Below are 13,794 nucleotides of genomic sequence, written 5' to 3'. Positions count from 1 at the left end.
GCACATAAAATAAGCAAGCAATGAACAAGTAAAGTAGAGCAACTATAAGTTGATACTTCTTACTCCTCCTGTCTCTGTAAAATTAATAAATAAAATCTTTAAAAAAAAATTTGTGGCCCTGCCCAGTCGGCTCAGTGATAGAGCATAGAGCATCAGCCCAGGGCATGAATGTCCTGGGTTCAATTCCCAGTCAGGGCACACAGTAAACAGGAGAAGTGGCCATCTGCTTCTAAACACCCTTTCCGTTCTCTCTTTCTCTCTCTCTCTCTCCCTCCTGCAGCCAGAGCTCAATTGATTAGTGGGCATCGGCCCTGGGTGATAAGGATGGTCCTGTGCATCCTCTGCCTTAGGAGCTAAAAATAGCTCGGTTGTAGGCATGGTACCAGATGAGCAGAGCATGGGCCCCAGACAGGCAAAGCATGGGCCCCAGACAGGGGTTGCCGGTAGATTCTGGTGGGGGTGTTCAGGACTGTGTCTATCTCCCCTCCTCTCTCTTGGAAAAAAAGAAAAAATAATAAATTGTCAATCAATCAATAAATAAAATTTGTTATAATCTAGCAATCACTCCTTTATAAGTAAGTTAGGTCAAATCATAAACTAACAGTAGTACTCCAAGTCCTGGTGAAAAAAGTTATAAAGAACAAAAGACCTAATATATTATACATATATGCAGTTTCAATAAATACATCCTAAAAGATCTGGAATTCAATATATCAGTTTTAAATATGCATATCCCAATGATCTAGGTGGGAAAATTGACCATCCTAATGAATATAAATCTCAAAAACTCACATTACCAAAAAAACACATCTCAGTAGAAGACCAACAATATGAACTTTAAAATCAGACTTGGGCTAGCCTGACTGGTGGTGGTGCAGTGGATAGAGCATCGACCTGGACAGTGAGGTCCCAGGTTTGAAACCCCAAGGTGGCAGCTTGTGTGTGGGCTCATCCAGCTTGAGCACAGGCTCATCAGGCTTCACTGCAGGTTCACCAGCTTGAGTGCAAACTCACCGGCTTGAGCGTGGGATCATAGACATGACCCCATTGTCACTGGCTTGAGCCCAAGGTTTCTGGCTTGAAGCCCAAGGTCACTGGCTTGAGCAAGGGGTCATTGTCTCAGCTGGAGCCACCTGGTCAAGGCACATACGAGAAAGTAATCAATGAACAACTAAAGTGCCACAACTGTAAGTTGGTGCTTCTCATCTCTCTCCCTTCCAGTTTATCAGTTCCTGTCTGTCCGTCTCGTTCTCTCTCTCTTTTGCAAAAATAAACAAACAAAAACAAACAAACTCAGTTGAAGATTTTCCCCCTTTTCCTCCTCAGCTCAGATCATCACTGAATCTACTTACTCCCCTTACTACATATGTACTTCAAAAAGTTCATCTCCTATTCTCTATTTTCAAAGGGAAAAATAAGGACAACTTACTTATTTTGAACAGGTATTGACCAGAATTTATTACTTGAATTTTTAAAAGATTAACACTTCAGAATGTCAACAATAAACTCAGGAAAATAATTTGCCCTTTAAGGTAGTATATTCTTTAGCTCCTATAAGTTTTTTAATTATATAAGCTTAAAACATTAGAGGTACTTTTAATACTTTTCTTTGAAAAAGAAGTTTAAGAACATCTGTATTTCTATTATGCTCAAAAATTTTCAACTTTGTTTTTTTAAAAATTCAATTAATTTGCCTGGCCCGTGGTGGCACAGTGGATAAAGCGTCAGTTCAGAACCCTGGACTTGCCTGGTCATGGCACATATGGGAGTTGATGCTTCCTGCTCTTCAACTCCTTCCCTCTCCTCTCTCTCTCCCTCTCCTCTCTAAAATGATTTTTAAAGAAAATAAATTAATTTAAAAAATTATAGCAAGGAGAATGAACTAGAACCATACACAACTGATACGAATTTCACAATATTGAGTAAAATGAAAACAAACACCAAAAAAGATAATTGTGGGCCCTGGCCGGTTGGCTCAGCGGTAGAGCGTCGGCCTAGCGTGCGGAGGACCCGGCTTCGATTCCCGGCCAGGGCACACAGGAGAAGCGCCCATTTGCTTCTCCATCCCTCCCCCGCGCTTTCCTCTCTCTCTCTTCCCCTCCCGCAGCCAAGGCTCCATTGGAGCAAAGATGGCCCGGGCGCTGGGGATGGCTCTGTGGCCTCTGCCCCAGGCGCTAGAGTGGCTCTGGTCGCAACATGGCGACACCCAGGATGGGCAGAGCATCACCCCCTGGTGGGCAGAGCTTCGCCCCTGGTGGGCGTGCCGGGTGGATCCCGGTCGGGCGCATGCGGGAGTCTATCTGACTGTCTCTCCCTGTTTCCAGCTTCAGAAAAATGGAAGAAGAAAAAAAAAAAAGATAATTGTGTGTGATTACATTCATACAAAGTTTGAAAACTGAAAATAATCTACCGCATTTCTCCATGTATAAGTTACTCCCATGTATAAGACACACCTTAATTTGGGAGCCCAAAATTTGAAAAAAAAAAGAAAAGAATTATATAAAGTTATTGAACTTGTTTTATTCATCATAAAATTCATACAACTCCTCCTCCGTGCAAAAAAAAGTGGGAAATGCAAGTAAAAAAATCTACAACCACTGTATAAGACGCACCCAGCATTTAGAACCCAAATTTTTTGGGAAAGGGTGCGTCTTATACATGGGGAGACACGGTCTGTTGTTGGAAATAGGTCAGTGGGAACAGACAATGACTGAAGGGAGCCAGGGGGTCTTCTGAGGTTCTGGTAATATCCACTGCTTAATATTCCATATTGGTGTTCTCAGGATAGGAAAATTGACTATGATGTTCACTTAGGATTGTTTTAGAGTACTTTGTTATCATCAATGAAATTTTATCTTTGCACAAATACAGTTCTTCCACTGTAACAAAATAAGGAGGCAGTTATGGCTCCACCATTTGGCCACCCTGACCAAGTTTCTAAACCTCATGTATAAAATGGAGTTGCGGTGCAGATTAAATGAGTTAATCCCTTACATGGTAGCTGCTACAGAGTCAGTGCTTAATAAGTGTTGGGGGGGGGGGGTTAATTGTTATTCCTGCACTGCTCTCTAAATATACCACTTCCGTCTCTTCTATGCCTTGGCCTCATCATTATCACCTAGCTCCTCTATACTGAACCAAATATTAACATTCTTCAAGACCAAATTACATCCTTCTTCCGACAAAGTATTTTATTTTCATTTTATTTTATTTTAAAGAGAGGCAGGGAGGGAGAGACAGAGAGAAAAACATCAAGCCATTCCTGTATGTGCCTGGGATGGGGGAGTCAAACTAGCAACCTCTTTGCTTCAGGATGATGTAGCAACCAAACAAGCTATCTAGCCAGGACTTAGCTTAGATTTTGTTTTTGTTTCTTTATTTTCAGAGAAACAAAGGAAAGGAGAGAGAGGAGAGGGGGAAGGGAAGCATTCATTTGTTGTTCCACTCAGCTGTGCACTCACTGGTTGCTTCCCATGTGCCCCCTGACCAGGGATCAAACTCTGCAACCTTGTCATTTTGGGACAATATTCTAAACCACCAAGCTAGCTGTCCAGAGCCTGACAACGCATTTTATGACTACTCTTACCTTCAACTTTCCCTTTTCTAAGATCAATAGATTTATACACAAAACAGCTAAAAAGCCCTGGCCGGTTGGCTCAGTGGTAGAGCATCGGCCTGGCGTGCAGGAGTCCCAGGCTTGATTCCCAGCCAGGGCACACAGGAGAAGCACCCATCTGCTTCTCCACCCTCCCCCTCTCCTTCCTCTCTGTCTCTCTCTTCCCCCTCCCACAGCCAAGGCTCCATTGGAGCAAAGTTGGCCCGGGCACTGGGGATGGCTCTATGGCCTCTGTCTCAGGCGCTAGAATGGCCCTAGTTGCAACAGAGCAGCACCCCAGATGGGCGGAGCATCGCTCCCTGGTGGGCATGCTGGGTGGATCCCAGTTGGGCACATGTGGGAGTCTGACTGCCTCCCCGTTTCCAACTTCAGAAAAATACAAAAAAAAAAAAAAAAAAAAGGCTAAATAATATAATATAATTAAGTTTTGTTTGCCTTAATAGAACCACGTTTCACTTCCCCCATGTGCTCCACAATGCACCAATATAGAAGACAAAAACCTAAGTAGAATTTCCAAAATACAGTAGTCTCCCTTATCTGCAATTTCAGTTACCCATGGTCAACCAGTTTGAAAACATTAAATAAAAAATTCCAGAAATAAACAATTTGTAAGTTTTATATTGCACACTATTCTGAACAACATAATGAAATCTCATGCCATCCCGCTCCATCCAACCCAATGTGTAAATCATCCCTCCAGTCCAGCATATCCACTCAGTATACCACGACCAGCCACATAGTAGCCATCTCCTTATCAGATCCACTGTCACAGTATCACAGTGTGTGTGCTCAAGTAACCCTTATTAGATTTAATAATGTCACCTTCACATAACTGTTATTCCAGTATAGGGTAATATTATTCTATTTTGTTGTTAATCTTTTACTGTGCCTAATTTATAAACTAAATTTTATCACACGTATGTATGTATATGAAAAAATTGAGTGTGTGTGTGGGGGGGTCTGTGGGTACTACCCGCTGTTTCAAGTATCCACTTGGGGTCCTAGATTGTATACCCCACATATCGGGGAACTACTACTGTATTAGGCACACCCTTTAATCTGTTGCACAGATGAGAACAATAGAAGTGCTGGATATCTCAAGGATATTCTGGATATTTCTAATACATAAGTGATCACTGATAACTAGTCCATAACTTCAAAGTCCTCCCACAACGCCCCAGCCAAGAATTAGTTGAGTAGCATAAAAAGAGGAGTGACAGGGAAGAGGGAGAGTTTCACACATGAAGCACACTGATCCCCGGTCAGGACACATACAGAACGGCTCCATGTTTCTGTCTCCCTGCCTCTCTCTAAAAAGGAAAATATGAAGCTCAAAAAGAACATGCAGCTATCCTATAAAAACCAAAGGCTAATTGCTATACCTCAATCTGTCGCTGGGATGAAGTGGGATGCTGAAGGTTGAGAGAGGTCACACTTTGGAGAAAAGAACCTCTCAGCAGTGGCAGGCCACTGATGGAAGAATAGTAAAATTAAACACAATAATGACAGTACTGAGTACTCTCTTGGCGCCATGCTAATAAGCATGCATATGCACCTGTCATTTAAGACTTAAAACAATGTGTAAAATAGGTGCTATTATTAAACCCATCTTAGAGATTAGGAAGCTGAAAAACAGAGAGGTTAGGTGACTTTTCCCAAGATCACGCAGCTGGTGAGAGAGCAGATTCAACCCAGGTCACCTGAGCTTCATTCCAATGAAGTCTGTGCCCACCATCCCTTATTTCCCTCTTGGAATATATTTATGTATTTATTAACAATTAACTTAAGGACTTGAGAGAAGTTTAACAAAGTGATACTTCAATTTGAAAGGATAAAGGTGTTCAGATGAGTTCTCAATATAATACTTCTTCTGCTACATTATATAAAAGATTTATACCAAAGAATAAATTGTAGTTATTAACTAAAAAGAAAATCATGCAAATATTTTTCAGAGGCCAAATAGTTTCTATCCTCCATATGTTGAAAAACAATGACTAATTCAAACCATATAACTTATTTGTCTGTTCATTTATCCATTATAAAGTACAAGGTGAGAGAAGAAAATGACACTTTCTTAAAGTGTCATACACTAGTTGAAAAAGGAAGTACAAAGCTAAACTTGCTACTTTTTAAATAAACATCTCATTATTTATGTTTTTTGTTTTTTGTATACCTAATGTTTCAATGCTTTCAGCAGTTAGCACCCAGATACAGAACAAATCATCTGCCAGATCAAACAATAAATTATTTTCAGTTTAGGCTTATTCAAGTACAGCTGTGATTTAATTACTATAGTCAAGGCCAATAATATTGAGCACTTTCCTGTAAGAAAACAACACAACTTAAATGTGTGAAAAACTTCTTTTCAGGGCATTTAATACATCAGCTGGGGGCTAAATCTGCCAGTTTTTATTGCACTTGTGACTGATTTGTAATTGCACTTAAACTGGTAACAATGCTAAGTTTCAAGTACCTGTAACTACAAGTTCAGACTTTGGGCAAGACCTGAATCATGATGATTTTGGAAGCTAGAGATTTAAAAGCCAAAATCATGTATGAAGGTAAAACTTCACAGTTGGAAAGATAAATGGAAGTACAGTATAAGAGTAATATAATCCCAAGGGGTCCTATACTACAATCTGCCCCTTCATTTGGAGTTAACCCTCAAGGACCCCTACCAGGACAACTTTGGCAAATGGATGTTACTCATATACCTTCATTTGGCAAACAGTCCTATGTCCATGTTACAGTGGATACATATTCTGGATTTATAGTAACCTCTGTCAGAACAGGAGAGACTGCTAAGCATGTTATAGCTCATTGTCTGTATGCATTGTTCTATTATTGGATTTCCTAAACTGGTTAAACTGAAAATGCGCCTGCAAATGGAGCAAAAGCATTTACTGTATTTTGTCATTCTTACAATTTTTAAAGTTAAGGTATTATGAAAGTGTACCCAGCAAATATTTTAAGGTCAATTAAAAAAAAACTTTAAAAGGGTAGGTCATATCCTGGAACCCCTACGGGTCTACCATATCATGCTTTTTACTTAAAAAAATTTAAATTTCTTTTGAATGCTGATGAACAGGAGACGCCAAATCTTTTTCACCTGCAGACTAATACCTTCTTTATTTGATCCAGCTAATAACACTGTTTTATCTTTTTCCAAATAGCTACAGATATATGGAAAAGATTTATATAGGCGGATGAGGATCCTCAAACCCCTCAGCGAGATCTTCTGAGCATGGCTTTTAAGATACCTAGAGGCAGAAAATGCCCAATAGAGATCAGGGGAACTACCAGCTTTTAGGATACGCCCTTAAAGGCTCCAACTCCCCAAAGGGATCTCATAGGATGCCAACTGGGTCCTGCTTCAATAGTGGAAAGGAAGGTCATTGAGCTAAAGCTTGCCAGACTTACATGCCTCTGCTGTGAGGAAACAGGGACACTGGAAGGTAGGCTTCCCCCTTGCTCCTCTAAGGAGCTCCTCCAGCCCTGCTCCAGCCACCTATGACCTAACCTTGCCAGAATGCTGGGGTTTGCCATTGAAGGCTGAAGGTGCCCAGGGCTGTCAGCCCCATCTACGACACTGTGGACGAGCCTAGGGTATTTCTTCCAAGAAGCAGGTAAACTGATCTCATTTGCACAAGGGCCACTTAACTATGTCTTGCCTGAATAGTCAGGTTTTTTATTCTTCCCTTGAAGATCTCAGTTGTGGGTGTTGATAGTCCTATTTTCTGCTGCCTTTTTTTTTTTTTCCCCCATTTTTCTGAAGCTGGAAACAGGGAGAGACAGTCAGACAGACTCCCGCATGCGCCCGACCGGGATCCACCCGGCACGCCCACCAGGGGCGACGCTCTGCCCACCAGGGGGCGATGCTCTGCCCATCCTGGGCGTCGCCATGTTGCAACCAGAGCCACTCTAGCGCCTGAGGCAGAGGCCACAGAGCCATGCCCAGCGCCCGGGCCATCTTTGCTCCAATGGAGCCTTGGCTGCGGGAGGGGAAGAGAGAGACAGAGAGGAAAGCGCGGCGGAGGGGTGGAGAAGCAAATGGGCGCTTCTCCTGTGTGCCTTGGCCGGGAATCGAACCCGGGTCCTCCGCACGCTAGGCCGACGCTCTACCGCTGAGCCAACCGGCCAGGGCCCTGCTGCTTTAATATATAGTGTTTCCTTTATTCCTCCTACCTCAATGCCCCACTCATATTTCAAGCTGGGACCTACTCCTAATTTACAGCTCTCTTTTCCCCTTTTGCCAACTTCTATTATGAATCTACCTTTGCCACCCAGCTTAGTGTATCCCAAGGTTCTCTTTACCAAGCCACAGTCACAGAGCTCTAGGGAAAAGCAACCTGGTCTCATCTTTCCAGGCAGAGGAGAACAGAAGCTCCATATCCACACATGCTGCAGATGGCTTTTCCAGTCTACCTGAATCATTACTAGCTAGAAGCAGCAGTCATTGGGACTTGGACGTGAGCTGCAAAGTGCAAAGTATAGAACTGTGACAATTCCAGTGCCATGTGGACTTTTCCTGGACTCCTGCTCCTTGTGACAGCTCATAACAGACTGAACTGGGGTTGGGTTGCATTTTTCAGGGATTTGGCATAGTGTTTGGGCCAACTTGGACTTGGTGAACATGTTAAGGACACTACTCTTTTATGGATTCTTGCTGTGTTGGCCAAGAGTTTGCTTAAAGGCTTTAATCACTGTAAAAAAAAATAGAAGACTAGATAAAGAAGATGTGGTACATATACACCATGGTATACTATTCAGTCATAAGAAATGATGACATCGGATGACTTACAACAAAATGGTGGGATCTTGATTATATGGAGTGAAATAAGTAAATCAGAAAAAAAACAAGAACTGCAGGATTCCATACATTGGTGGGACATAAAAATGAGACTAAGAGACATGGACAAGAGTGTGGTGGTTACGGAGGGTGGGGGGAGGGAAGGAGGGAGAAGGGGAGGGGGAGGGGTACAAAGAAAACTAGATAGAAGGTGACGGAGGACAATCTCTCTTTGGGTGATGGGTATGCAACAGAATTGAATGACAAGATAACCTGGAAAAAAATAAAAAGAGTAATATAATCGAATCCCAAATAAAATCCTCTAAGAACTGCTGTTCCATTTGATGGCCAGGCATTTATTCTTAGGAAATGTCTTCATGATCCTCCTCATTCTCTCTTAATAGTAAATTATCAAAATATTTAAAGATTATAAGATTTTTATCCAGTCTCAAAATATCTGCTACAATTCTTTTTATCTGCCCTAGTCCACAACTCAAGAGATAGCTGTGGACTTAATAAAAAAGAAGACACTTGAGGGGGGGGGGGAGTCAACCAAAAAGAAGGAACTGATGCTTTCAGCAGCTAATCTGAAGTACATCAGGGCATCTGGTCAAAAATTTGTCTTAAAACTTACTGTAACTAATTCAAAAGGGGGAGGCCACAAATTTGACAATTTTTTTACTTTAAACAGCAGAAAATAAAGTTAGTTGCAAAAAAGCTTCTTTCCTAGAATACTCAAGAAAAATTCTGCCACAAAAGCCCCATAAAAAAATTTAAAGTACTATTAAATGGTATAATTACAGTGATGACAAAAAGCATGCACTAAGTCAGTGACAATACAATGAAATGCTGTCGTACAATAGTTAGCTTTCTGATAATCTAGAGATCAACTCAAGATTTGGAAATACATTTGACCAGGCAGTGGAACAGTGGATAGAATACCAGCCTGGGATGCTGAGAACCCAGGTTCAGAACACTGAGGTCACCAGCTTGAGGGCAGGCTCACCAGCTTGAGTGCACAGTCACTGACTTGAGCATGGGATCACAGATATGACCCCATGGTCGCTGGCATGGGCCCAAAGGTCACTCACTGGCTTGAAGCCCAAGGTCTCTCTCTGGCTTGGGCCCAAAGCCTTTGGCTTGAGCAAGGAGTCACTGGCTCAGCTGGAGCCCCTCAGTCAAAGCACATAGGAGGAAAGCAATCAATGAACAACTAAAGTGCTGCAACTATGAGTTGATGCTTCTCATCCATCTTCCTTCCTGTCTGTCTCTCTCTCTGGTCTGTCTCTGTGTGTTTCTCTCTCACTAAACAAACAAATAAATAAATACAAGGAAAGCACCTAGGACCAAAAAAAAAAAAAAAAAAAAAGATCTACATTGTCAGGATTCTAATAATCTGAAACATTGTGTTTGAGTCCTGACAATGACACTCATTAACCCAACAAACCAAAGCAGAAACTCTACTCTTCTAGATTAATATGCAATAACATTGTTCCCCTTCCATTACACTAAATTACACCAGAAATATCCAATGTACCAAACAGTTCACCAAAACTATATCAACAGATCAAAATTCAAGCTCTTTTATAAGAATGAAGAGAAATAAACTTCAAAACAGCCTAACAAGTTATTTACTGATTAATGCAATCCATTTAAACTGCCTCTGAGTACTTATAAAATCTGTCACCTGGGGATAAAAGCCAAAGCTCTTACTCTTCAGTGTCTAGAGATAAATCATAAGATTAATCCATGAATGACAATGACCTGAGTTTCTCAAGAGTGACCTCAAAGAAAATGATGACCAGAGTAGGAGCAAAAAATGCACAAAATCACTCAGAGCAAAAGAGAGAATTCCTAAGACCCTCCCTTCCCCAAGCCAAGGAGACTTATGTGGCTGAGAAGGTTCTGAAGAGAGCAAACCAAAGGGACTATAAGTCAGTGGTCCCCAACCCCGGGCTGCGGACTGGTACCGGTCCATGGGCCATTTGGTACCAGTCCTCAGAAAAAGAATAAATAACTTACATTATTTCCATTTTATTTATATTTAAGTCTCAATGATGTTTTATGTTTAAAATATGACCAGATTCCCTCTGTTACATCCGTCTAAGACTCACTCTTGACACTTGTCTCAGTCACGTGATACATTTATCCATCCCACCCTAAAGGCCAATCTGTGAAAATATTTTCTGACATTAAACCGATCCGTGGCCCAAAAAAGGTTGGGGACCACTGCTATAAATGGATCTTGAAATTCAGAGGCTTTAAGAACTGACTATGCATACCCCTCATCTCTAGAAGAACTTAAAGGTCAGTTCCAAAGAAGAGGTGAAATAGTTACTCTTACTCTATATTCAGCTGTAAAAGTCCCAAAGTCCTGGGATCCTTAACCCTAAGGATATCCACAAAATATATGGCCAAGAATCACAGAAATAAGACAGTACTTAATAACACTAACAAAATGTTACTTAAGGGCAAAACACAGCCTTACAACGGCCCTCCCCCACTTAAAAGTAACCACGTTAGCCAAACTGTAGTCTTAATGATTTACAGTTCTATTATACTTATTTTCACAAGAGAAATAAAGTTAATCTTATCACAAAGACCTATCAATTCTACACACAAGGTTCAGAGTTAAAGCACAGATATGCTATTGCTGACCCCAAACATTTAAAAACAGTGGCAAAATGGTTCCATATCCCTTGGTAGTGATGTAACACAGTAAGAATTGACTAGCTTGACTTGTGGTGATGCAGTGCAAAAGGCGTCAACTTGGAATGCTGAGGTTGCTAGTTAGAAACCCGGAGCTTGCCCAGTCAAGGTGTAGACAAGAATCAACTACTGCAAGTTGATGCTTTCCGCTCCTCCCCACACCCCCACCATCTCTCTCTCCTCTCTCTAAAATCAATAAATAAAATCTCAAAAAATAATTGATTCAAGCTTACTACCTGTGTACAACACAAAGAGATATCTGACACCACGCTTTTTTGATATAAGGACACTTCCAATGTGACCCACCCTCTCTGCCTGGATTAGGTAAGAACTGGTATCTATGTACCTGTAAAACCCTGTGCTTTTATTTAATACAACAACTATCATACTGTATAATATCTATCTTTCTGTCTCCCTCACCATACTGCTGGATCCTAGTATCGCTCCCAGGTATTATAATGCTAAGCATATCACTGACCAGCTATTCACTGGTCAAATAGATAATCTGGAATGATGCTGTCCAATATAGCAGCCACTAGCCACACATAGCTATACTTAAATATAAAATTAAGTTAATTAAAATTAAATAAAATTCAACAGTTTACTTCTTCAAATCATTCAAATTTCAAGTGCTCATTGCCACATCTGGCTACTGGCTGCCACACTGAACAATGGAGACAGAGAATGTCTTCATTATTCACACACAAGGAAAGGAAGTTCTTTGGACACTGCTGGTCTGATTCTGAAGCACTTGAATAGCCTACTAATGCAGAAAAACTTTTTTAAATGTACACCAATCTCAATAATAACCAATACAATCAAAGGAAAAAACTTCTTCTGCAAGACTGTCTCTCACATAAATTATATTTCAAACTTCTCTGATAATTCCTTATTGCTAAGGTTGTCCCTACATAATTCCCTAATGTGCCTAAAAGAAAGCCATTATTAACCAAAAGGGCAGTTGCCTATTTCTAGAAACATTAAAAAGTATATATATAGCCTGACCTGTGGTGGCGCACTGGGTAAAGCATTGATCTGGAATGCTGAGGTTGCTGGTTCGAAACCCCGGGCTTGCCTGGTCAAGGCACATATGGGAGTTGATGCTACCTGCTCCTCCCTCTGTTCTCTCTATCTCTTTCTTCTCTTTCTCTCTCTCTCCTCTCTAATAAAAATGAATAAATAAAATAAATTTTAAAAATTATATATATATATATATATGGTCTACTGGAAAGTTCTGTCCGTTTCTATCACAAGTTTTGACACATAAGCACATGTTTATTTAGCGCATGTGTGCCTCTCTATTTTTACCACTTAATGTATACATACTGACGTAGCAAATTAACTGAAACAAAGTTGATTCACATTAGTCTTATGTGTGAAGCGATAATGTACCCATGGCTACTGATAAAGTTCATTTACGCCATTGTATTGTATACGAATTTCAAAAGGAAGAAATGCTACAGAAGCATGTAGAAATTTATTGAAAGTGTTTGGTGAAGGTACAGTTTCTGATAGGACATGCAGAAGATGGTTCGAGAAATTCGAAACAGGTGATTTCGACCTTTCTGATAAGCCACGTTCTGGGCAACCATCTTTGATCAATGACAATGTTTTTAAAGACGATGTTGGAGCAAGATCCTTTTCTGACAACATCGGAGATTGCAGAAAGGCTTAATTCAGCTCAGCAAACCATTTCGGACCATATTCGGAAGATAGGATTGGTGTGGAAATATAAATATATTATTATTTTTTTTTTATTTATTCATTTTTAGAGAGGAGAGAGAGAAGGGGGGAGGAACTGGAAGCATCAACTCCCATATGTGCCTTGACCAGGCAAGCCCAGGGTTTCAAACTGGCAACCTCAGCATTTCCAGGTCGATGCTTTATCCACTGCACCACCACAGGTCAGGCCTATAAATATATTATTTAATAAAGTTTATTGACAGTAAGAAAAATTTGTATTTTGTTTTATTCCAAAAACGGACAGAACTTTCCGGTAGACCATATGTGTGTGTGTGTGACTATTTCTTCCCTAATCTTAGGCTTATAAAATAAAAAGGTTAAAAAAAAACGGAGTTAACTCAGTCTAGTTCATCAATTTTACAGAGGAAGAGACAAAGTACAGAGACATAAAATAATACCACAGAGAAGAACAGATGTTAGAAGATGACCAAACAGGTCTATACAAAAAAGGGCATACAGAAAGTCAGGAAAGTTTTATGTTTTTTTCCAGAATACAGCATATGATCCAAAATATCAAAAGAGCCCTGGCCAGGTAACACAGTTAACGACCCAATACTCCAGGGTTGGGTGTTTAATCCCTGGTCAGGGGACATACAAAAATCAACCAACAAATGCATAAATGAGTGAAACAAATTCTCTCTCTCTCTCTCTCCTCTCCCTCCCTCTAAAAAAATTAAAAATTTAAAAATATATCAAAATAATCTACACTTAAAAGGGAATGATAAGCACTGGTAAAAGGTCAAAAAACTTTAAGTTAGACACCAAAGTTTTGCCTTATGTAAGAGGCCTTTAGAATTTTTTTTAGTTTTTTTGTTTCTTTTTTTATTTTATTTTTTTGTATTTTTCTGAAGTTGGAAACGCGGAGGCAGTCAGACAGACTCCCACATGCGCCCAACTGGGATCCACCCAGCACGCCCACCAAGGGGTGATACTCTGC

The 13,794-nt window shown here is 40.6% G+C and overlaps 1 protein-coding gene across 21 annotated transcripts in view; it reads right to left on the bottom strand.

The window, feature by feature from the left end:
• EIF4G3 (eukaryotic translation initiation factor 4 gamma 3) overlaps window positions 1-13,794 on the bottom strand; it is a 345,052-nt gene that overhangs the window by 285,311 nt on the left and 45,947 nt on the right. The window contains exon 1 of one of the 21 annotated variants that reach the window (XM_066270221.1): window positions 1,015-1,100. The exons of the other annotated variants lie outside the window; for them this stretch is intronic. Within the exon in view, the coding sequence (XP_066126318.1) occupies window positions 1,015-1,040 (26 nt within the window). The 5' untranslated portion in view covers window positions 1,041-1,100. Of the gene's footprint in view, window positions 1-1,014; window positions 1,101-13,794 lie in introns of those variants that run through there. 21 annotated transcript variants of the gene reach the window in all.

This window comes from Saccopteryx bilineata, chromosome 3 (assembly GCF_036850765.1).
Source record: "Saccopteryx bilineata isolate mSacBil1 chromosome 3, mSacBil1_pri_phased_curated, whole genome shotgun sequence".
NCBI lineage: Eukaryota > Metazoa > Chordata > Mammalia > Chiroptera > Emballonuridae > Saccopteryx > Saccopteryx bilineata.
This window is presented reverse-complemented; position numbering and strand designations above follow the sequence as displayed.